Raw genomic sequence first — 22102 nt, forward strand, 5'->3', positions numbered from 1 at the left:
GGTTGGCCTGGCAGAACGAGCTGGTTGCCAGGAGCCCACTGCAAAGTTCTGCTGGGAGAGAAGCCCAGGGGAGACGGTGCCAGGGAGGAAAAGGCTAATGGCCCAGGCAGGCTTTGTCCGGCAGCCCAGACTCCGAGCACCAGGACGCTGGACTGTGCCCTGAAAACCCCAGAGATTTAGAGCAGAGCGTTGCCCAGAATGTTCCAGCGCCGTGACTGAGCGTTTCGCCGGAGCTCCCAAGAGCAGGGTACAACGCAGAGGACGGGCTAGGACAAGGTACACAGCATTACTGATCACGCAGCAGTGCCCAACGCTAGCCCCAGGCAGGCTCCCCCAGCTCTTGCTGGCCCCTGCTCCTTCCCCTCACAGGGCCCATCGAGACACGTGTTAACCCCATATGCTAAACTGGGGTGTTTGCTCTCGCACGGAGCAGGGACATGGAGCCAGCTTCGCAGCCCTGAACAGCAGCTCGGGGGGGCTCGAACATCAGGACAGGAGGGGAAAATGCTTCACCCGTGTTGAGTAGTACCTGGGACTCTGCCTGGGAGCCAGGACTGCTCACCCTTGTTCTGCCAGCACCTCTTAAACCCCATCTGGTGCCCCCCCTTCCTCCAGCCCCCAGCTGCCCCCCAACAGCTGTGCCACTGTCCCCACCCCTCCCTGCTATTCCAACTCTAGTTCCCCAGCTGTGACCCAGCCTTGGTGCCGAACCCTGGCAGCCAGAGCATTAACCCACTGGGCCCCGACCGCTTCAGGCAGGATAGGACAGTCGGGGGCTGTTATGGGATGAAAGGAAGCGGTTGTGCTAGAGACCGACAGACGACAGCTTTGTCCAGCCTTCCTGCTGCTTCGAGCTGAACCGCCGTTTCCACATCCCTGTTTCTCTCTCACACACACACAGCTACAAAAAACAAACTTTATTAAAAATCTGAATCTGCATTAACAACAGCGAGAAAAATAGACTCTGTGCGGCAGCAGGGCCGCTTGCGTCGGCTAACACTGAGCGCTGGCTTTCCGCAACAACAGGGAGTGGGAACTAAGACGGGCACAGCACCAAAAAGAAATACTTAAATTAAACTGGGAATTACCCACCGCAGCTATAACCTCCGGTAGTTCCACGGCTTATAGGCGGTGCCAAGACCGATGACCGCAGTGCACAGGCTTCTCCTGCAGACCACAGATGCCCCTCGAGTCCGATTATTTTGCAGCTGCGCCTGGCACTCCAACGAAAGCTGGCTGCTCCGACATTGCTTCATGGGGAGCAGGCAGGATGCGGGCCCTGCAGGGAGCACTGTCCCCAGAGAGGCCACTCGAGGGCAGTTATTGCTCAGACAGTTGCATAGAGAATGAGGAGCATCCCCCCACATTTGTGCTTAAGGCCTGTCACACAGGCCATGCCAGCCAGGCCCACACGCCTCCCAGAGCGAGAAGTGCGGCCTACTCCACCTACGGCAGGTGACCAGCTGGCCTTGCCCCCTCCCGCCAGCGCCACAGGATTAACTGAGGCCTGGGGCACTCTGCCTGGTGCTCCTGTACCCGCCCAGTTCCACGCTGGCCTGGGCCCTTCCACATTCACTCTGGCTCACGACCTGACACTTTGCATAGTCACACAAGCCCCACATGGGGCCATTGTCACGCAATGAACCCACATCAGCTGAGACAGGACAGTTCTGCCCAGCCACTTTCTGCACTGGCTCAGGGCTAAGGCACAAGCAGCCTGCAGGCTTTCGGGGTTCAGGTGGAGGCCACTTAAATGGGCCTGATTTGCAAAAAAAAAAAATCTGGGAGTCTGACTCCTTAGAGGGTGGCAGGTTGGACCCCCCACCACTAGTTTGACCATTTAGCACAGCCTGGGTTTAGCGGGTCTCTCCCCCAGGCCAAGCGGCCCCTCGAGCGCATCACTGCGAGCGACGACAGACTCGGGGCTGGGAGCTCGTGTCGCTATGTTTACCGAGAGAAGCTTCTTGGAAATAACGAGAGAACTCTGCGGCGGGGGGTTTCAAAGCAGCAATCCTGGGGAGACTTTCAGAAGCGCCCAATGGACTTAGGAGCATGAGCCCTGTTGGAATGAATGGGATTTGTGCTCCTAAATCACTTTGGTAACGTCAGACTCCCACCCGTAGCCCCACAGCTCCCATTAACAGCTCTGGGAAGCGAGTGAGTGGGCTAGGCAGCCTGGAAAGCCGCAAGCAGGATCTCCAGCGTTAGCACACACAGCCAACTCCCTGCCCCCTCGGGTCAGAACTCTGTTCCATCCACCCGAGGGCTCGGGTGCAGCCCCTCGCCTGCTGCCACGTTCACCCCCCACAGCTGGATGTGGAGAGCGCTAATCCCCATAGCCAGCCTCTCCCTCTGCTCCCTGCCCTTTGGGCCGGAGTTCAGGGACATGCCCTTACCCAGCGCAGCCAAGCACCCCTGGGCTTCCTACCCCACACAGAGCTCAGGAAACGCAGCTGGCAGGGCAGTGCTCTGCCCACCCTGCTCAGGGGATGGGACTCCTCCAGGGAGCAGCAAAGATGGAAGCAGCGCAGGCAGATGGAGGGCTGGGGGGAGCGTCTCAGGACGTGCCAGGGCACCCGGCTGCTTGCTACCAGGTTAGAGGGGACGTGGAGCTGAACCAGAGGCTGTGCGGGACACGGACCCCTTACCGGGCACATTCGCACAGGACACCCTAGGCAGAAAGGCTGAAAGGGTCAGGCCTGGAACAGGGGCTTAGGGAGCCCCGCGACTGACGCTGAGGGGGTAGAGACAGGGGCACTAAGCAGTTAAAGAGTCTCTGGCTGTGGAGCCCTGTGGACATAAGTAAATGAACCACAAACAAAGCAGGTGAGCAGGAACCATTCAGACACACAGATCCTGAAGCCAAGGGTTTCCTCCACCTCCACAGGGAGACGCTCAAGGATGCTGGGCCCAAGAGGCACTCGGAGACCTCTGGTCCCTCTGGTGTTAGGAAGCTGTTCCTGCCCCCCAACCCATTACTGATGAGGGGACCTGGCAGCCTTTCCTAGCAGGGGAACAGGAAGTCAGCTGCCCGGCACGCACCTGTCAGCACAGCAGGTCCAAAGTTCCCCTCTTGTGCAAACAAACCCGGCTCCCAGCGGGAGGAGGAAGAGATCAAGTTCCTGTCCCCACGGGCAGCCCTCTCCCCACCCACCCCCATGCCTGCCTGTAACCCGGCTAACGCCCCGGCTCTCAGAGCAGCCAGGTGCAGCCCGCTGACAGCCAGGAGGGGGCAGCAGGCCAGGAGCCATGGCCACAGGACAGGGAGGTGGGGGCGGGGGCCAGTGGAAAGTGGGGTTATTTTGTCTGCTAGGGGCAGGATGCACAGAGGAAAGGGGCTGGGCTCAGCTCAGCACCCAAGGGGGACCCCTGTGCCCCAGGAAAGCCACCCTGCTACGGGCAGGGGGCCGAGCACTCCTGCAGCCACTGGGCGTGGCAGCTGCTCTTCTGCCATCACCTGGGTGCTGCCCCCCTCCCGCGCCACTGAGCCCCAGCGGAGCAGGAGAATGAAATTGTCTCCATGGCTGCCAGCAGGAGGAGACGGGCCAATTCAACCAGCTTTATGGGAGGTACCACACAGGTCTGTGCAGAATCCTGCCCCACAGAGACCCTGCCTGGGTTCAGGACAGCCTGGGGGGGCTTTCCCAGTCCAACTGAAGTCAGGCTGGGGGCAGCTCAGACAAGCAGTCCCTATTCCCCTCTGCCCCAGACAGGGCTGGGCCAAGCTCCACTGGCAGGCTGCAAAGTGTCGTGTGGATTCCCCAGAAGGGAAGTGCCCCCAGAACACCCCTTCCCCGCCCCACACATCCTTCAGCGTCTCCCCCACTGCGGAAAGCTAGGAAGAGGACAAGTGCCGTGCAGCCGGGAGAGGGACCAGGTCTGGTGCCAGCCAGAGGGCAAAACGCTGCCAGGTCAGATGGGTGGAGTTCAATCCCCCTGACTGCCCATGTCACTGGGTCCAGCAGGAGGCAATGCCAGCCTGGCTGGCTCTTGTGCACTCGCACGGACAGACTGGGCTTTACACACACACACACACACACACACGCGTGCGCGCTCAGAGAGCAGTGATTGTACCACACGCCAGCAGGGCGCTGCTGCACCTCCACCGCCAAATCCAGCTGCATGGCTCCCTCACTCGAAGCCAAGGTGGTTCTGGGACACAGAGAAGCCTGCGCGATCCTCCCCTTCAAAAGAGTCATCTTCGTCTTCCTCAAAGAGCTGGTCCTCCACGAATGAGCCCCCCAGGCCATACTCCTGCTCGTGGACGGAGACCTCGTTTGGGATGAGGTGGGAGGCACCACCCACAAAGTCGGCGAACCTGGAAATTAATGAGGATGGGGAACAATTAACTTCCACTGTGGGAAGACAGGATATTGGGCTAGACGGACCAGTGGCCTGACCCAGTGTGGCTATAATGTCCCTTAAAGGTCCCACACACCATTAAGCCTCAACCCCCACAGGGGAAATATTAACCCCATGTGGAAACTGAGGCATGGGGTGGGGGAGTGATCGGCCTGAGGTCACACAGAGCTGGGACTAGAACTGGCAAGTCCTGCCTTGCTGTCCCAGCCACCAGCGCAGCCCAGCCCACTAGGGTCACTTAGGCATGAGGCCAGGCCAGCATAATGAGCCAGCCAGCCAGCCTCTGGGCTGAGGAAAGGCTCAGCTGCTCCGGGCCCCGTTAACACATGCCTGAACGATGCTAGCTGAGGATAGCACCATCAGGACGTAGACTGCTGGGGCTGGGAACCGCCAGGTGGAGTTTTTATAGCCCTGGCAGGTACGGAGCCTAGCTGCAGGCTGCCCTGCTGGAAGAGTACAGATTGCCACAGCGAAAGCGCAGCCAGCCCTGCCCCACGGCCATGCCAGGCACTCCCCTGGATGCGTGCAGAGCCATGTCCCCCGGCCAGGGGGTGCCATAGGGGGTTGCCGGCGCCCCCAGGGCATTTTACCTCTTCGGAGACTGGATGCGGGAAACCACAGTCCAAGCGGAGAACTCTGGGCTGCTGCAGTATCCGCGCAGCTCCTCCAGGGCCCTGCGCGTCTCCACCTCCCCCTGGAGCCGGTACTCCTCCTCGGTCAGCAGGCGAGGGGGGCTCGGCTTCGCTGTGGCTTTCTGCACCTTCCTGCCAGCAGAGCAGCGGCATTAGGAGCAGTTCTCCGACTCGAGGCCCTGCTCAGGCCCTACGGAGAGCTGCTGGAGCCTCTGCCAGGTCCGTGCTCAGGGCTGGGAGGACGCCTGAGGAGCTAGGAGCCGGATGCAGAAGTTACTGGCTGGAATCTGCTGGCCTGGGCTAGAGGCGCCGAATGGATCAACAGAGCTATCTGCCCCCATTTAACTCTGCCGAGCCCCGTTTGGGAGCCGGCTTCCCCACCGGCACCAGAGGCGGAGAGCTGGTCACCGCTCCCCCAAGAGGGGTGACCCCACCCTGCCCCAGAATACAGAGAAACCCCAGACAGCAGTGAGGACGCAGGAGAAAATTCAGCTCTTAAAGAGCAGCATCCACCATCAAGCAGGTGTTGGTGCCACGCAGTGGCCAGGTTGGGTATGAGCGTTTAGTCGAGGCCATAAAGCAGGCGCTGGCCACCGTTCAGAAGTGCTAGGCCAAGTCTTCGTTTATTCACGCTGAGTTAAGGTTTCATATGCCAGTCATACATTTTAACGTTTTTAGAAGGTCTCTTTCTATCAGTCTGTAATATAGAACTAAACTATTGTTGTATGTAAAGTAAATAAGGTTTTTAAAATGTTTAAGAAGCTTCATTTAAAGTTAAATTAAAATGCAGAGCCTCCCGGCCTGGTGGGCAGGATCTGGGCAGTGTGTGAGTGCCACTGAAAATCAGCTCACGCGCTGCCTTTGGCACATGTGCCATAGGCTGCCTACCCCTGCCATAAAGTCTAACGCTGCTCCTCACCCTTGGGCCCACGCCGGGCCATGGCCAGCTCAAGGTGCCAGCAAAGGAAGCAGGTGCTTGGGGCGCCACCTCCGGGTCTTCGGCAGGAATTCAGCAGCAGGCCCCTCAGTCCCTCTCTTCCTCTTCGAGCTGCCGCCAAAGTGCCACCGAAGGGGGAGAGAGGGTGTGAAGGACCCGCCACCGAATTGCTACTGAAGAATGAAGCGGCGCGATCAAGCTGCTGCCGAAGTGCTGCCAATCGGCCTTTTTGGGTTTTTTGCTGCTTGGGGCAGCAGAAAACCTGGCGCTGACCCTGCACCAGGCACCTCAAAAATCCTGCCCTTGGTCAGAGACCCCTCCAGTAAAGGCTAACGACGTGCCGAGCGACTGGCCCCCAGGCTCAGGTTTCATGCAGCCGATTCCCCCCCCATGTCAGCCAAAACCAGGCTGCAGCTCCGGCTTGGGAACTCCCTTCTTAGCCAAACACACCTGGGATCCGCATCTCCTACTGTCATTCAGCCACTCTACAGTGCGCATGCTTAGCGCAACCGCACTGTTAACAGAGCCAGTCGGCTCCTTAGCTTGAGCCTGACTCCTTCCGCGTGACCATTCGCTGCCTCCCCGCCCCAAGCTGGCAGCGTGCCCGGAGCTGTGGAATCACCTGTAAGTGGCGCAGAGCCACTGGACGGGGTACTCCAGGTTCTTGGTACACACGGCAATGGCGATCAGCGCCAGGGCGATGGGCCGGATTTGGATCCCCACGTACATGAGCAGCAAGCCCAGGAGCTGCAGGCTCCACGTCAGCAGGTTGATGTTGCGTTCGTTCTCCAGCGGGCCGTATCGGTAGCACACGGCGAAGCTGGCGAAACCCACCAGCAGCATGTAGCCTGGGAGAGGGCAGAGAGAGCAGGTGTGAGGGAATTCAACAGAGGCTGCTATGAACAGGACAGACACCTGGCAGCTCCCACTTCTTTTGGGCCCAGGGTCCCTCACAGACTCATCAGCAAGTTCACGGCCAGGCCGCCTGTGAAATCAGCCAGCAATGCCACACCTGCCCCCTAGAACGAGGATTGCATGGAGCAGGCAGGGTGGGAAGCATCCTGAGCACTGGTGCAGCCCATGCAGCATGCACCATGTAACCGCTCCTTCCCCGTCCCTTGTGCCGCCGGCATCACTGATCCTACAATCCCGGGTCCCTTCCCGGTCCAATGACTAAATCCTATTTGGAAAGGGCCTGCTCAGCTCAGGTGGCTAAGCTGGGCTGATCTGCAGCAGTAAAATCTAAGGTGCAGCTCAGCCAGGCCCCTGCCCCCTCCTCCCACTACTTTTCCTGGAAGCGGCCGCCGGCAGCTGACCAAGTCCCCCGTTGGTAGCCACACAGAAGGGAGACGGGCATGGAAGTCCCAGCCTCTCCCATGCCACCGTCATACAAACAGGTGAACCTGCCTTTGCTAGACGCCAAGACGCACTCACCCAGCAGATACTGCCAGTAGGACTTGCAGATCTCTTGCAAGTTTCTGAAGACCAGCTGGATGAGGTAGAGGGAGAAGGACCAGCCTCCCACTAGGACGAAGTAGATGGGACTTTTCTAGGGCAGATGGAAAGAGGTGAGAACAAGACAGGTGCTTCCACGTGCCTACTCGAGCCAAACTGCTGCTGTCGGACGTTCACCCCCGGGAAAGACTGTCTGCTAGACAGGCCCTATGTCAAGGGGCAGCAGAGCCTGGTGGGGCAGGTACCGGGCCTGGGTTCTGTTCCCAGGTCTGCCACGAGACCTGGAGCAGGTGGCTCTGTTCCTCAGCCTTTCCCCACCCACCCCTTGCCTGCTTCGGCCGCAGACTCTGCCTGTCCCTCACTGTGCAGCAGCAAGGGGGCCCTGATCTCAGCTGGGCGCTGACCTGCGTGAGCCAGGCCATGTGGGTGTCCTCCTGACCCGTCCCCTCCACAAACAGCCGCCAGCTCCCCCGACACCCAGAGCACCTCCACGCTGTGGGGCGGGATTTTAGCACCAGCACATGCTGCTGCAGAACTGCTACCAGCTGTGCGAGCTGCAGCCCAGCGGGACAGTTTAAACCACCGCCTACCTTGCTCAGAGCGGGGGTCAGACACCCGAACCACCCTACCCCAGCATTCCTGTCTCTGGCACCTGGGCACCAAAAGGCTCTTTCACGTTTCCCCCCAGCATAGACCAGACCTGAGAGCCTCAGGGGGCAGGAGCTCATAACCAGATTCTCAAGTTCCAGCAGTTTGGTGCGGTCCTTGAACCAGCCAGTCGCCGAGGGGTTAGTTCCAGTTCCATAGAACCTGATTCCCAGACCAGAGCCACAGCCTCACCTTGGGCATCACCTTGGCCATCACGTAGATGAGGATCAGCAGCGAGGCCAGCACCCCGATGCTTATCCCAGCCGAGTAATGGAATAGCTGACTCCTGTGGAGACCACACAGGGCGGGTGAGCTTGAGACACGTTTGCCCACACGGACACAGCGCGACCAGAGCTTCCGGCCGACACACCTGGCACAGCAGGAAGCCAATGCGCCGGCCGCCTCGGGCTTATTAGAAGGGAGCTCGGGTGGTGTCTTGGTAAGAGGGGCCTGCACAAAGTCAAGCTCTGTGGAGCGACAAGGGGAGCTACAGTGCTGGGAGATGATCTCCCTGATTTAACTGCCAGGACACCAGGCCACAGCCTGCGAACAGCTAGGCAGCCGACCAGCTGTGGGTGTTGGCAGCCCTTGGATTGCACAGCTATTGAGGGGCAGGGGCAAGGCTGGGGCGGGCACCGCTCCGAGATGCCCTGCTGCCCCTGCAACAGCAGATCCCTGTGGTCGCATTTCCTCCGTGTGGCCCAGCCCATTACCACAGAGATTGGGGTGGTCGCACGCACAGGACGGCAGGTACAGCACACGCAGTGCTCTGGTCTTCCAGCACAGGGCAACTCACCTGCTCAGTAAATCCCCAGAGAAAAACAGGAGCAGGCCCAGGAAGGAAACCAGGCAGAGCTTGGGGTCAAACCCTAAGAGAGACAAGACGGTATCAGAGAAGCCCCCAACCTGGTTACTTTGTGCTGATCCCACGTGACAACGTGGCCCGGTCCCAGCAGTCCATTGGGAGCGGTTGGGACATACCCAGCACGACGTACGGAGGCAGCCCCCCGGGCTGAATATGCCTGGACATGGGGCAAATGGAGCCTGTCTCAGTATAAACAGCCCCAAGCCCCAGACGCTGCTCTAAACCTGGTGAATCTCAGTCCAAGGATTCTAACCCGGCTTCACTGTGGGTGGCACCAAACTGACCCAGGGCTGGAGGAAACGGATGGCTGCCCCTGCTTCTCTTCCAGAGGCGTATACAGCCCATGTTGGGCGAGTGCTTCTCTCCCGTCCCCAAGCAAAGTAGGAAGATCAAACGTAGGGCTAACATGTGCTGTAATGCCCCACAGCAGACACCTGGTACTGCCACGAGCCCGTTCTAGGTGCAAAGCAGCTGGACCAAGCTCCCAGCAGAGTTGGGTGCCACCACCTGTCCCCACCATCTGCCTGTTTTTAAGCTTCTCCTCAGATCTCCTCCATTTCCCCCAAAGGGCAGTTTCAGGGCACTCACCCCAAGACCCCCATGGGAGACTAGCTGGGGTCTTCTAAACAAGGTGGCATCCAGCAAAGCCCAGGCGGGCAGTAGCCAGGCAAACCTAACCCCGCGCTGCTGGATGGAGCAGGTGCAGCACATCCTGAGCTAAGCAGCGGGAACTGCACTGCAGGCCCACGAAGCCCCGAGCGAGGCAGCCTGACCCCCAGTACGACTTACACCGGAGGAGGACGACGCTGTAGGTGGTGTTTGGCTCTGGCAGCTCAATTTTCAGGCAGGTTTTCTGGCTATAGAGTCCCACAGGGATGTAGGTGTCGTTCAGCGTCTCTTTGAAGAAGGCGAAGACGAAGTTCCACATGTTGAATTCCTCCAGCTCTTTCAGCTTCTCCTCGTTTTCCACCTGGGTGACACGGATCATCTGGTTGCTGATGACTCGGATCTGCGGATGGGAGAGGAGAGGGACTCGCACACCCACGCTGCACCACAGGGGTGCACACAACGGGGTTCTTCACTAAGCCAGAGCACGAGGGAGACAAAACTAGATGGGGGATCAGAGCTGTGCAGCTAACGGCTAAAGATTTATTGCTTAGCCCTATGTGAAGCACTTCACATGTGTCAGCTTGCAGAACCTGGGGCAGGTTCGTTCCCTTCCCTGATCTGTGGGATCAGGAGAACGAAATCACTGCTAATCTGGTGGGAGTGCCAGAAGAGGTGGTCTCGGAAACGCTATTAGAGATACAGGGTAACGTTTCCAAACTCACCAAAGTGACAATCAACAGTTCACTTTGGTGAGTTTGGAAATGTATCTACAGCTACTTTACCGAAGCAGTTCGACCAGCGACTCTCAACCTTTCCAGATGACTGGCCCCTTTCAGGAGTGGGATCTGTCTCATGCACCCCAAGTTTCACCTCACTTAAAAACAACTTGCTTACAAAATCAGACATAAAAAAACAAGTGTGTCACAGCCGCACTGTTACTGAAAAACTCCTTCTTTTCTCATTTTCACCATATAATTACAAAATCAATGAACTGGGATATAAATCTTGTACTGACATTTCACCACACAGGCCATAATCATGTCATGGCCTGTATGAGAGTTTGGTTTGTACTGACTTTGCTAGTTCTTTTTAGGACCTGTTGTAAATGTAGGCAAATCTCTAGATCAGGTGCCGTTCCTTGGAAGAGGACTGCCTACCCCCAGGAGTACATGCACCCCTGGTTGGGAACCACTGAGTTAGAAGAACCAGTGACCAAAAAGTCAAGCCAGTTTGCAGGCCCGTGCAAGGACTTGGAGAAATACAGATGCTTCTCACTCGGCAGAGAAAACGTACAGTGCAGTTGCCAGTAACTGACTTCTCAGGAAGTATATCCACATCCTGCACCTGGAGGCTACAATCACCTTCACATCCAAGCAGCAGACTCTCTCTCAGTGCCTCCTTTTCTCATTAGCAAGAGCCCTGGCTATGAGCATCTAAAAACGTGAGTTACGAGAAGAGTTGGTCTCAGACATTTTCAGGGGACTAGCTGAAGGATGAAAGAGGATTTCAAGGCACAGGACCAGCAGCGAGAAAGTCTAGAGTGTTCCTATCTTTGCCGCTTGCTTCCTCCATGCACTTGCAAGTCTTTTCCCCTCCCCTTGCCTCAGTTTCCACACCTGTAACTGGGGGATAATGCTCCCAGCCAGGGTCTGAACTGAAGCATCCTTGTTAAAATTGCTGAGTCTCTCAGACGGAAGGAGCTTAAGTGCTGATTGTACAAACTTCCCTCAATGGGTTTGTTTTATTCACTCCCTGAAACGCTCGCCAGGCAGTTTCACCTTTGATAGCTTTATGGAATGAGTTACCAAACCCATGGTTCTCTGACACGATTCCTTCCCCCCACCTCTGGTCAGAAAAGGCTGATGCGAACAACAGCGCCATGGATCTCAACAGACCGAGAAACCGTGACATGAAGTGTCCTGACAGATGCTTACCACTTCTGCCAACATTAGACGCAGCCTCGAGGCAGCTGCTGTGAGAAGCTAGGACAGCGTCTGCCCGCTGTGGCGGGGGAGATCAGGGTGACAAGAGGTGTCGGGGGAGGAACAGCCCTGCAGTGATGTCTGACGAAGCCTTGGGTATGAACACCAACCCTTTGAGAGTCCTCCCCATGCCTGCCGCCAACTAGCAGTTCCTCTCCTTTTTCCTACCTTGAGTCGCCCCCAGGGCTCCTTTGCCTGACGAGCAGCAGGGAGACACCACCTTGTGCCTATGTCTAACATGCTGGAAACAGGCGCCTTACTGCTGTCAGCAATATCCCCTCTAGCCAGCAACTTGGAGGGCTTCCCCACCAGAAAACACTCATCTGCAGAGGCGTTCTCCCTGGTTTCCAGCTGACACCCGGAGAGACTTGCTCAAGGCCACATGAGTGAGCAGCAGGGCTGGGGGGCGGGGGGGTAGAGAGCCCTGAACTCCTGATGCTCAGTCCATTGTTCTAACAAATCCACGACACTTCCTCCCAATGCTGGGAATAGAACCCAGGAGTCCTGCAACCAAGCCTGCTAGCTTTAACCGCTACAGTGCATTCCTAGGACAACGGTGGTCATCCTTTGGCCTTATTGTGCTCACATCTGCCTGTACAGCCCCTAGCACATTCTGGTTGCTAACCTCACATAAACCACAGGACAAGAAGGGCAAGGCACAACGGCTTGGACCACATCTGGGACTGGCCCAGCTGCAGGAGCACTCAGACAAGGGGAGGGGTCCAAGCAAGAAGTTTCTATCCCAGGGACTGTGCATGCTGCAAGGGGAGGCGATAAAGAGACAAGGGGGTTTGTTCTACGGTGACCAGACAGCAAGTATAAAAAATCGGGACGGGGTGGGGAGTAACAGGTGACTATATAAGAAAAAGGCCCCTAAAAATCAGGACATCTGGTCACCCTAGTTTGGTCTGAGAGGTTCTTTCGCTGGTTCAAAAAAACCCAGCAAAGCCTCTTTCACTCGGATTCTCGGCTTGAATACAAACGCTGGGGGGCGGGGGCTGCAGTGAGACGCAGACCTGGCTTTGCAGCAGCAGGTTCCTACCTGCATCCGGGTCCAGATGTCGTGCCATTTCGGGGTCTCCGTGTTGGTGTAGCAGAATGGCTGTGGGAACGTCAGATGGTACACGTGCCCTTCTTCGAGTTGGATCACCCGCTTCTTGGCCTCTTCATTAGACAGGAGAGAGGGACAAGAAAGGATTTAGTACCAAACCAGACCCGATGCATCTATTCCCACCTGTGCCTGGAAGCGAGCCCCACACGGGGTGTGAGGCGAGTCTGTCCCGTGTCCAGCACCAAGACATGGGGGTGGGGGGAAGTTGCCTTTCACTTTGTTTAAAAGAACTGTGTGTTCATTTTGATATCAATTCAACTGATTTCACGAGGCCCCTGCCCCAACCTTTGGCGCACCCTGATGAGGGAAGCTAGAGGGTTTGGCATTTATAATGGATGGTCCCTGGGGAAGGGGTCTGAGATCAGGAGATGGGCACTTAAGCTGGGTGTTTGGGATCAAAGTTCCTGGGCTAGAGTTTCCAGCTGCCTGCAGACTCAGGAAGGCATCCCAGCACTTCACACTCCCCTCGTGTTGCTGCAGGTTTTCTTCACACTCGCCAGGGACAGAAACAATCGTGGGTGGCTTGTTTTCAAAGGGGAGACTTCGAACCTAGAGAATGTTCCCACAAGCCACAGGCGGATGCCATGGCAAGGGCTGCGGCCCCAGGACTCACGGGACTCTGGCAGGGAGTTCTCTGGGAGCGATTCTGTTTAAACTCCCCCCCCCTCCAGACTAGGGATCGGGCACTCGGTCGTACCACCAGCACCAAACAAGCTGCCTTGGGAAGGCCGAGGTGAAGGGAACCACCAGCCAGGGACTAATTGCATGGAGCCTTCCTAAAACATAAGCCTGATTCTAAGGTCGTAGTGCAGCTCCACTGACTTCTGTGCAATTTCTCCTGATTTACCCCAACATGACAGGAGGATCTGGGCCAATGTGCATCCCACATAGACCTCATAAGAACGGCTATAGTGGGCCAGATCAGTGGTCCACTTAGCCCTGCATCCTGCTGTGACGTTATGAGTATAATATAATATCTCATTGAAAGGTGACAGAGCCAGAAAGAGTTAATTAACTGACCTGACCCATGGGTAAACCTTAAGAACTGGTTAGCAAGATCTGTAAATGAACAGAGCTTTGAAATGCAGGTCTGCAGTGTTAGAGGTAGAAGGGGAGGTGTTTGCTCAGGTCTTGGGATGTCAGCAAACAAGTCTTGTCTATCGCTGTGGCTTTGATTCAAAGATCAAAAGAGGAATATTAACATTTAGGAAGACACTTGCGTGAAATAGTATCATTGTCTATGTGTCTCTTTGAAGGTTGTGGTAACCTGTATCTGAACTGTTTAATGGATAAATTACCCTGTGCTAATTGCCAGAATGTTTGGGAGAAGGAGTTAAGCCTATTGTTTTCTCAAGCCGAAAGGCTGCTGGAAATGTATAAGAACTCTGGGACACGATCCTTCTTCATCTCAGATCTGCTTTGGGTTTCAAGAGGGGGAAACCTTAAGCCACAAGGATTGACTGGAGCCACCCTGAATATGGAAATTGGACTATAACCTATAGACTATTTCTAAAAGGACTTTTGGCAACTACAAACTCACCTCTGCAATCCATCTGAACCTCAAGAATTGAATTCAAGTCTGTCTGTATATTGATCTTTTAACCAACTCTCTCTTTTCTTTTTAAATAAATTTTAACTTAGTTACGAATTGGCTGTAGCGTGTATTTTGGGTAAGATCTAAGTTATAACTGAACCTGGGTATGTGGCTGATCCTTTGGGATTGGAAGAACCTTTTCTTTTATATGATGAAGTAAGATTTTGTCTGGACGGAGCCCTGAGGCTGGGCACTTTAAGGGAACTGCGTTGTTTAAACTTCTGAGTAACCAGTGAGGTACTATAGAAGCTATTTTGTGCTGGTTTGGTAAATCTAAGTATTGGAATAACCACCAGCATTTGGGATTTGTCTGCCTTGTTTTGTTTGCAGTTCACCCTGACTGAGTGACCTCAGCTGGCTCCCACGGGCAGCACCGTCACACCTGCCTCCCAGTGGCCATCTGAACAGGGTTGGGATTTGGGAGTAACTCCACATTCTCCCCCAGTAGAGCTGAGCCTGGTGTTCCTTGGCCCTCCACTTGTGTTGGAAGCAGCTCTGCGAGACGCAGCCCTGGGGGAATTCATTCAGCTCTGCGAGACGCAGCCCTGGGGGAATTCATTCAGCAACCACATCGGTGAGAGAAAGTCACAGTTTAAGGCCAGAAGGGGCCGCTGGGGCATCTCTGGCCTAACACAGACCCTAACCTCCCCATATTAGTTCCTGCTTCAGGTCCAATGTCTGTGGTTGAAGGAGAATATGTAGCTTTGGTCATTTAAAAGATATTCCATTGAACTCCTCCTGTTTTATAACTGGCTCAGCATCTGTAAGTGCCTTTGCAAGGAGACAGTCCTTTCCTCTAGCCTTCTTAGGAAAAAGTCAAACCCCAGGCTTTCACCGATGCATGCATGTGTTGTGAAGAGGCTCCCGAGAGTCTATTCTCAACAGGCGCACGCATCTCCCACAGAGATGGCTCAGGCGTACAGATTCACTGCAGAGAGTGGGTGTTTGAGTAATGCTGTGTCACTTTAAACTATTTACCAACGTGCTTAAGTTCACAGAAAAGTGTTATTTCCCAAGAGGAGAGACATTAGATGGAGTAAAAAACCATTAAGCTACCTCCAACTGTAGCAGGGAAAGAACGTGAGTGACATTAAAAATCATTATGCTACAATCAGTAAGTTGCGTGACCAGACAGCGTGTGCTGCTCACAAGGATTAGTGGGTATTTGTTGACCCTTTGTGCTAGGCACAGCGCTGTTCACACTGAACAAGGCACCTTTCACACAGCCCAATTTTTAGCAGAGGAACAGTACGTGGCCAGCCGGCGGGCAGTCACCACAGTACATCTTTAGGGGTTAAGAACAATACCACGCTCGTCTAGAACACTTTTCATCCATAGATCTCAAAGCACTTTACAAAAGAGGTACAGAGCAGGGACGTGACTTGTCTGAGGTCACCCAGAAGGCCAGCGGCAGAAACAGGTCTCCAAGGCCCAACCAGTGCCCTACCCACTAGTTCACACTGTCTCCTGAGTGACATTTTTGGTGTTTCCAATCAGATACCCTACGCCCAGGGTGGCCAACCTGTGGCTCTGAAGAGCCGCATGTGGCTCCTTGTATAGGCACCAACTCCGGGGCCAGAGCTACAGGCACCAACTCTCCAATGTGCCCACCCTGCACAGAGACTAATCAATCAGTTCGTATGGAGAGGGGACGCAGCCAGCTAGACGGGATTACTGGATACTTGCACTATGGTGGCACCCCAAGGGGATCTGGTCAGGATTATGGTTTGATTGCACAGTGTGCTGTGCACCCATGTGGGGAGGTCTCCTGCCTCCTCACTAGCGCCAACAGGCCCCCCATCCTCTGCCAACATCCTCTTCTACCTGGCCTCATTCCCAACCCCCGAGTCCCTGCACCGAGGAGCTCACAAGATTCACTTGGAATCGAGGCATTTGAAAAGATGCATCCGATTCCCCAGACTGTGCTGTGATCCTGCCAGCACCTTACCCAGCCCCAGGCCGCCTGCCTGCACCCTCATGCCCTGTCTCAACCCCCAACCCTACACCACCTGCCAGTGCCCACCAGCCCTGCCAGCCTCCCACCCCAAATCCCTGGGGGTTCACAGTGTGACGAACTGGGACTGTTCCTAATGTTTGCTCTGAATACTGTGTTGGTGCCTCAGTGTCCCCTAGGCAGTTCTTAAGTATCTGGCAGAGCAAAGGGCCAGTGCACCTAATGCCTGGCACTCTGTATCCTAGCAACTGATGGCCTGGGCCCCTCCTCTGCAAAGGTGCCAACTGCAGAGTGTTGGAGACAAAGGGCATCAGTGTAAACCTCGAAAGCCACGGGAAAGGACATAGGCGAGAGAGAGGTACCATAGGAAGGGAGTATGGTCTAGAGTTCTGGAGCTACCTGGGGAAAGGAGGAAGGAAGCAGCCCTAGGGGTTCTGGCTCACGCCCCCAGAATGGACCCCACCGAGGGGTCATGGTCGCTGTAATCTACAGACTTGTTGAGACCCTGTTCCTGTCATCGAATAAACTCTGTTGTGCTGGCTAGAGTCACATCTCGACTGCAAAGTGGGGGGCAGGACACTGGCTTCCCCAGGACCCCGCCTGGGTGGGCTCGCTGTGGAAGCCCACGGAGGGCAAGGAATCTGAATCTCCAAGGAGAGACCCAGGAGGTGAAGACGTGTGAGCTTCTTGCCTGAACAAGTCTGCTCCAAGGAGAGGAGGTCCCAGTCCTGACATGGCTAGTGGGACAGTTCAAAGCATCGCCCGGTGACTCCGTGACACACAGCCACTATTGGGTCCACGCCCCATAATCTCCCCCCCCTCCCCCAAGTCACTGCTCATGAGCCCAAAGAACAGCTGGGGGAGGAGGGGCAGCAAGTGGCCTAGGAACTGTGGAGGAGGAAGGGATAATTAACAGCAGCAGGCAGTGTGTGAATACAAGGAGCCCTGGCGCGTGTCACAAGGGGGCAGGGTGGCATGGCAGCCATGGAGTGTGGGGGGGGTGTTTGGACAAATCCAGTTCCCTGTGGCCTATATCAGCACCCCCCCACTCGCCAACACCCACTCGCGGGGGCCCTCACGAAAACAACCCCCACACTCTCCACTCCCAGCTCCCAACATGCCACTACCACACCCCTGACTCGGGCCCCTGTGGTTCCATCATCCCCCAGCACCTGCCCACGCTCCAGGCCCTGCCCTGCCCGCTCCCACCCCACGTGCCTGCACCCCGACTCAGGCCCCACCCGGCTCCCAGCCCACGTGCCTGCACCCCGCACCCCAGGCACCAACCGGCTCCCAGCCCACGTGCCTGCACCGGCGCCCCGGACCCTTCCCCACCACCCACTGTGCCTGCACCACCCACGCGGGCCCCTTGGGGGGCCCCCATCCCGCACCCCCGTCTCTGCCCCACCGCGGTACCTGCCCAGGGCCCCGCCCGGCTCCCAGCGCCCCCGGTACCTGCGGCGCCCGCGCCCCGCGCCAGCAGCAGCAGCAGCACCAGGGTCCCCGGCGCTGGTTTCATCCCTCCCGCCATGACCGCGCCGAACACTTCCGCTCGCGCCGTCATCAGCCCTCCCTAGCAACCAGGGGGGCCGAGGGCCTATGGGCGCTCGCGAGTTGAGTGACGTAAATCCCCGCTCCCTAGCAACCGCGCTGGCCGACTGCCCTCCTCAGCCTATCAGAGAGCGGTTCAGGTCTCGCCACGCCCAGCTGCCGCCTTGCTCTAGTCTCTCTGACTGACAAGCTAGATAGCCTATCACAGGACATCTCGGACCCTTAAACCGGCCCTCGGTGACCGACCAATCCCATGGTAACTCTTAGACCCTCCCCCTAGCAACTACAGTCACCTCGGTGACTGACAGCTTCCCCAGTATATCAGAATACAATACAGCCCACACACTAGCAACCGGGATGATTGACAGGCCTCGCCACCTATCACGAGACGTCTTTGCCCCATGGCCCTGTTTGACTCATGGCTGTACCAACCAATTGTAGGGTCCCCGGGGGGCGGAGGTGGGCTCGATTGTTATTGTAGGGTCCCTCATGGGGGGAGGGGCTGCGGCTAGGTTGTTATTGCAGGGTTCCTCGTGGGGGGAGGGGCTGGGTTGTTATTGTAGGGTCCCTTGTGAGGGGAGGGGCTCGGTTGTTATTGTAGGATCCTTCGTGGGGGGAGGGGCTGGGGATGGGTTGTTATTGCAGGGTCCCTCGTGGGGGGAGGGGCGGGGATGGGTTGTTATTGTAGGGTCCCTCATGGGGGGAGGGACTGGCTTGTTATTGTAGCGGCTCTTGCATCAACCACCTCTGACCACAACGCCACCATTTCCAAGTCCTTCCACCTCCTGCCTGTGCTTCACTGCCCTGGGGCCAAGCGACTCTCCCCCCCTTCTTCAGAGCCCTGCCCCTCCCTGTCCACCCTGCTCTGCCAGCAGCCCCAGCCTTGTCTGCCTGCCTGCTGCTCACACAACCCTTCCCGTGCCATCTCCCAGGCTACCCCATGGGCACGGAGCACCTGCCTTGAAACCGCCCTTCTGCACCGCTACAAGCGCCCCCGGGCTGTGACGCCTGCAAGAAATCATCCAGCGTGCTGGCGCAAGTGGGCTCTTCCTCCATCTCTTTGTGAGTCGCTATATATAGCGTGACAATTGCAGCTATTAATACAGCCATTGCATCTCATTGAATGTCCCCCTTCCTTCTATGCACCCGGCACAGCCCACCTGGCTCCATCAGCCCCCGACCCGGAAAGCCCACGCATGCCTAGCTCCGTGCATGGGAGCACACGTGTCAGTAGGATCAGGGCCTAAACTAATCAGCATGGGCACCGTGGACAGGACACCTGAGTTCTATTCCTGTGACCTTGGGCAGATCTTCCCCCCCCATGCCTCAGTTTCCCCTTTTTTTCCTGATCTCTTAATGTGTGTCTTCCTCTGTGCTCAGACAGTGCCTAACCTACTAGGGCTCTGTCCCTGACTGAGGCCTCTGGACACTGCCAACGGCTGCCAAATAATTAAGAAACCACCCCAGTAGATCAAAGGAGGGGCCAACTTCTCCCCAGTCCCACTCCCTTTTGCTCTGGCTCACGGTTCTCTCCCAGCCTTTAATGGAGTTCCAGAGGCCAGGAGCTTCTCTGGCAATATCCCCAGCTCGCCACGCTGCGTGTGGGTGGGCGGATGTGATGCCTGAAAGGAGCTGAACAGAGAGCCTCTGGCTGCATTTGCCCCCAGCTGCAAACGACGCTGAGGTCATCGGACCTAGACCAAGGGGGTGGGATGGGCTTAGGCCCCTTAAGTGCAGAGGTGGCCCCTGAAAAGCAGCGAGGAAGCCGGCGTCTCTGTACCCCCAAAGCAGGGCAGCCGGCTAGATTTCCAGCATGAGCTGTGAAGTCCCCTGCGGCCAGGAGGCTCCTGATTTCTGCAAAAGGGAATTTAAAAAAGGAAAGTTAAAGGATCATTTCTAACATGGCAGCGACTCGATTCCTCACTTTCAATGGGGAAATACAGATGATTGGAGCTAAAATATAGAACCTGAGCCACTGGATTTTGTGGCTTTTCCAGTTTTCTGGCTGTGGGAGCTTTTATTCTGCTCTCAGCCCCATGGTATCTCAAGCCAGGCTCTGATTAGACACAGCTGCTGGGTAGGACAAGGTGCAACAGTGTGTCACAAATTAAGAGAAGGTGGAGCAGTGGAACCAGGGCTGCAGGACAGCAACTGATTGAGGCAGTGGACCCAGTGGAGAAATGCACCACTGTGCAGGTGCAGGGTGGGGATTTCAGTCTGGGGGGCTATCATGCCTAGTGGTTAGATGGCAACAGGCAGGCTGCACCCAGGATTTGACAAATCCTGAATTTGCCTCACCCCCAAATCTCATTCCAATTGTAGTGAATGAATTAAAGTCCCGACTGGTTTCACAGTCCCCTGTTCCGGGCAGAACGGAGTAACCCCACTCCATCCACCGGAGGTGACAGAGTCAAACCGACCGGCTGAGGTGCTGGGGTTCGGGCCAGCCCATGCCAGGGGCCATGCCCTCCGGCTGTGCCCTGCCTCCCTGCCCGATGGGCTCGTGACGCGCCAGGGCTTGGAAAACACAGGGCATGCCAGCAAACAGCAGCAGGCGTGGCCATGAATCATCCTCTTCCCTGCAGCCTCCCCCAGCCCATGCTGCTGCAGGCAGCCTCAATTTGGGGCTGCAGTCGTGAAGCCCAGTGCCGCCTGGCGCAGGGCCCTAGGGTTTGTGACCCACTGTAAGAAGGGCCGGGCAGTGCGGAATTTTGGCCAGGCTTGAGCCCCGTGATCGCTAGACTTGGCTGTTCAGAGCCTCGGCACCCGTGCTAGAAGCCGCTCGCTGCACCAGTTATAGATTGAAGCCCCAGCACTTCTGTCACTGAGAACAGAGCCCAAGCTGCAATTCACAAACCTTTTCCCTGCCTGCAACGTAACCCCAGGGGCTTTTCACGGAGGGTAATTCCCCCAGGCAAAGGTGGGTGGTGAGGATTGCACGTCTCTCCCTCCCACGCTCTGCTCCGTTTGCCGCTACACTTTGGGCTCCCTGCTCTGTTACTCAGCGTCCCCTGCCAGGGGCGAAGGGCTGAGCAGGGGCTAAACACACACAGGCCTTTGCAGTGTGTGGGGGGGTGAAATTAGCAAGGGGACTCCCACCGAGCCCTCGCAGAGGCGTCTCCAGGTGGCTGACCATGGAGCAGATTGGGATTATCTCTGGCCACACCCATTCAATATCAGGGAGCAACAGTTGGTGCCCCAAAGCGCTTACCACTGAGAAAGGATGGGAGGGGAAACTGAGTCACAAAGGTGGAGGGAAGGTCACCCAGCCGGTCTGTGACAGAGCAAGAAACAGAAGCCAGGTCTTCTGAGTCTGAGGCCAGCGGCCTGGCCGTCAGATCAGAGACATTCTGTGTATTGGCCTCTATTTCATTCTGAACTGGGATGTAATCATTAATATAGTCATTAAACTCTCCTATTTCATCCCCCCACTAAACCCACACAGCCCTCCAGATAAACTCCCACCTTTTGTCCCAGTATGTGCAGGTGAAAAGTGGGACAGCAGCAGTGTGTACAGGGATCCCTCCCCCAGCGCTGGGATGCAGCCACCTCTGGAGTGCAGCATGGCAGCTGTTTGTCAGGGGACCCCGTGCCCAGCGCTGGGATGCAGCCACCTCTGGAGTTGGGAGGCAGCAGCTGGCTGACGGTGAACATGGCAGTGCAGAAGGGGGGGGCCAGCAGCGGTAATGGCAGGGAGAGGTGGGTTGATGCAAATTGGGCCCCAGGGGGCGGGAGTTTAACCAGAAGCACAGGGGGGCAGGGGGCGGAGGTCATAGACTCCCCCCGTCTCCCTTTTTCTCATGTTCCATTTGGAAGGCTGGAGTTGGAGGGGGGAGGGCACGTACAAGGGAAGTGGGGGAGCAGAGGGGGAGGGGAGGGGAAGGGAGTGGGGCTGAGGGGAGGGGGTGCAGGGAAGGAAATGGAGGGGGCAGGGAGATTCTTGGCGATCCTGCTGTTCCCAGCCCCCACCCGGCACTTTCATGCCAAGTATTTTCTTGCTCGGGGACCTGGCAGGGCCATGCCCACACGCTGCCCACGGTGCCCGGCTCTCCCTGGGCGCCAGCCTGGGCCTTCGCCTCCTCCCCGCGCTGGCCAGGAGTTTGCCCCCCCCAGCCTAGCAGGCTGTGGGGGGAGGGAGGGGGCTGTTGCCCCTCCTGGGGGTGAGTCCTCCCTGCTCGCCCGGCCCCCCTTCCTCGCCAGCTCCAGCGCCCAGCGTGAATCCCACTGAGCCATGCGGGGGGCAGAGTCCAGGGGTCTCGCTGGTCCCTGGCCAGGCTGCTCCCATCATTCCACCCAGGGGCTCGCGGCCCAGGAACAGAACCCAGGAGTCCTGGCTCCTGGCCAGAGCCAGGACTCCTGGGTTCCACCCCCAGCTGCGGGAGGGGCTTGTGGCCCAGTGGTC

General features: G+C 57.0%; 1 protein-coding gene across 2 annotated transcripts; it reads right to left on the reverse strand.

Annotated features, from left to right (window-relative positions):
• Positions 1–902: 902 nt before the first annotated feature.
• On the reverse strand, positions 903–17713 carry NEMP1 (nuclear envelope integral membrane protein 1). 2 transcript variants are annotated; one of them, XM_032785648.2, is made up of 9 exons: positions 17605–17713; positions 12533–12654; positions 9689–9908; positions 8831–8903; positions 8227–8320; positions 7366–7480; positions 6554–6779; positions 4953–5126; positions 903–4318 (listed from the first exon to the last, which is right to left on the reverse strand). In XM_032785648.2, the coding sequence occupies exons 1-9, from the start codon at positions 17711–17713 to the stop codon at positions 4132–4134; spliced, it is 1320 nt and encodes a 439-aa protein (XP_032641539.2). In that variant the 3' UTR covers positions 903–4131. The 2 variants fall into 2 exon arrangements, with proteins under 2 accessions (XP_032641539.2, XP_074917364.1); XM_075061263.1 differs by lacking the exon at positions 4953–5126.
• Positions 17714–22102: the final 4389 nt, after the last annotated feature.

The sequence above is a fragment of the Chelonoidis abingdonii genome, chromosome 26 (assembly GCF_003597395.2).
Source record: "Chelonoidis abingdonii isolate Lonesome George chromosome 26, CheloAbing_2.0, whole genome shotgun sequence".
NCBI classification, from domain to species: Eukaryota; Metazoa; Chordata; order Testudines; family Testudinidae; genus Chelonoidis; species Chelonoidis abingdonii.